Source organism: Antrostomus carolinensis, unplaced genomic scaffold (genome assembly GCF_000700745.2).
Source record: "Antrostomus carolinensis isolate BGI_N321 unplaced genomic scaffold, ASM70074v2 scaffold41539, whole genome shotgun sequence".
NCBI classification, from domain to species: domain Eukaryota; kingdom Metazoa; phylum Chordata; class Aves; order Caprimulgiformes; family Caprimulgidae; genus Antrostomus; species Antrostomus carolinensis.
This window is the reverse complement of record NW_010339985.1, coordinates 1-276: the sequence shown is the minus strand read 5'-3', so window position 1 is coordinate 276 and position 276 is coordinate 1. Positions and strand designations below refer to the sequence as shown.

The window sequence follows — 276 nt, the reverse complement described above, 5'->3', positions numbered from 1 at the left end:
CCCTACCACATCCAGCCCGCCTGCGCCATCATCGGCGAGGGGCTGACGGAGGGTATGGACAAGCTCTACGAGATGATCCTCAAGCGCAGGAAGTCCCTCAAGCAGAAGAAGAAGCGGTAGAAGCCCCGCGGAACCGGGGAAGGGATGGGCGAGCAGACAAAGGAACCGAGGAGGGGGGGGACACAGAGAACCAAAGCGATTCGTTGGGGTTGGGGTTTTTTTTTTCCATTTAATTGATATTATTATTAATTTTTCCTCCTTTTTTTTACCCCCCCC

The 276-nt window shown here is 53.6% G+C and overlaps 1 protein-coding gene across 1 annotated transcript in view; it reads left to right on the top strand.

Moving 5' to 3' along the window:
• Positions 1–120, top strand: part of LOC104531215 (ADP-ribosylation factor-like protein 4C) — a gene marked incomplete at its 5' end in the record, with an annotated part of 386 nt that extends 266 nt beyond the window's left edge. Inside the window, 1 exon segment of the mRNA XM_029086995.1 lies at positions 1–120. This exon segment is cut by the window's left edge and continues 65 nt beyond it. Coding sequence (XP_028942828.1) covers positions 1–120 — 120 coding nt within the window.
• Positions 121–276: the final 156 nt, after the last annotated feature.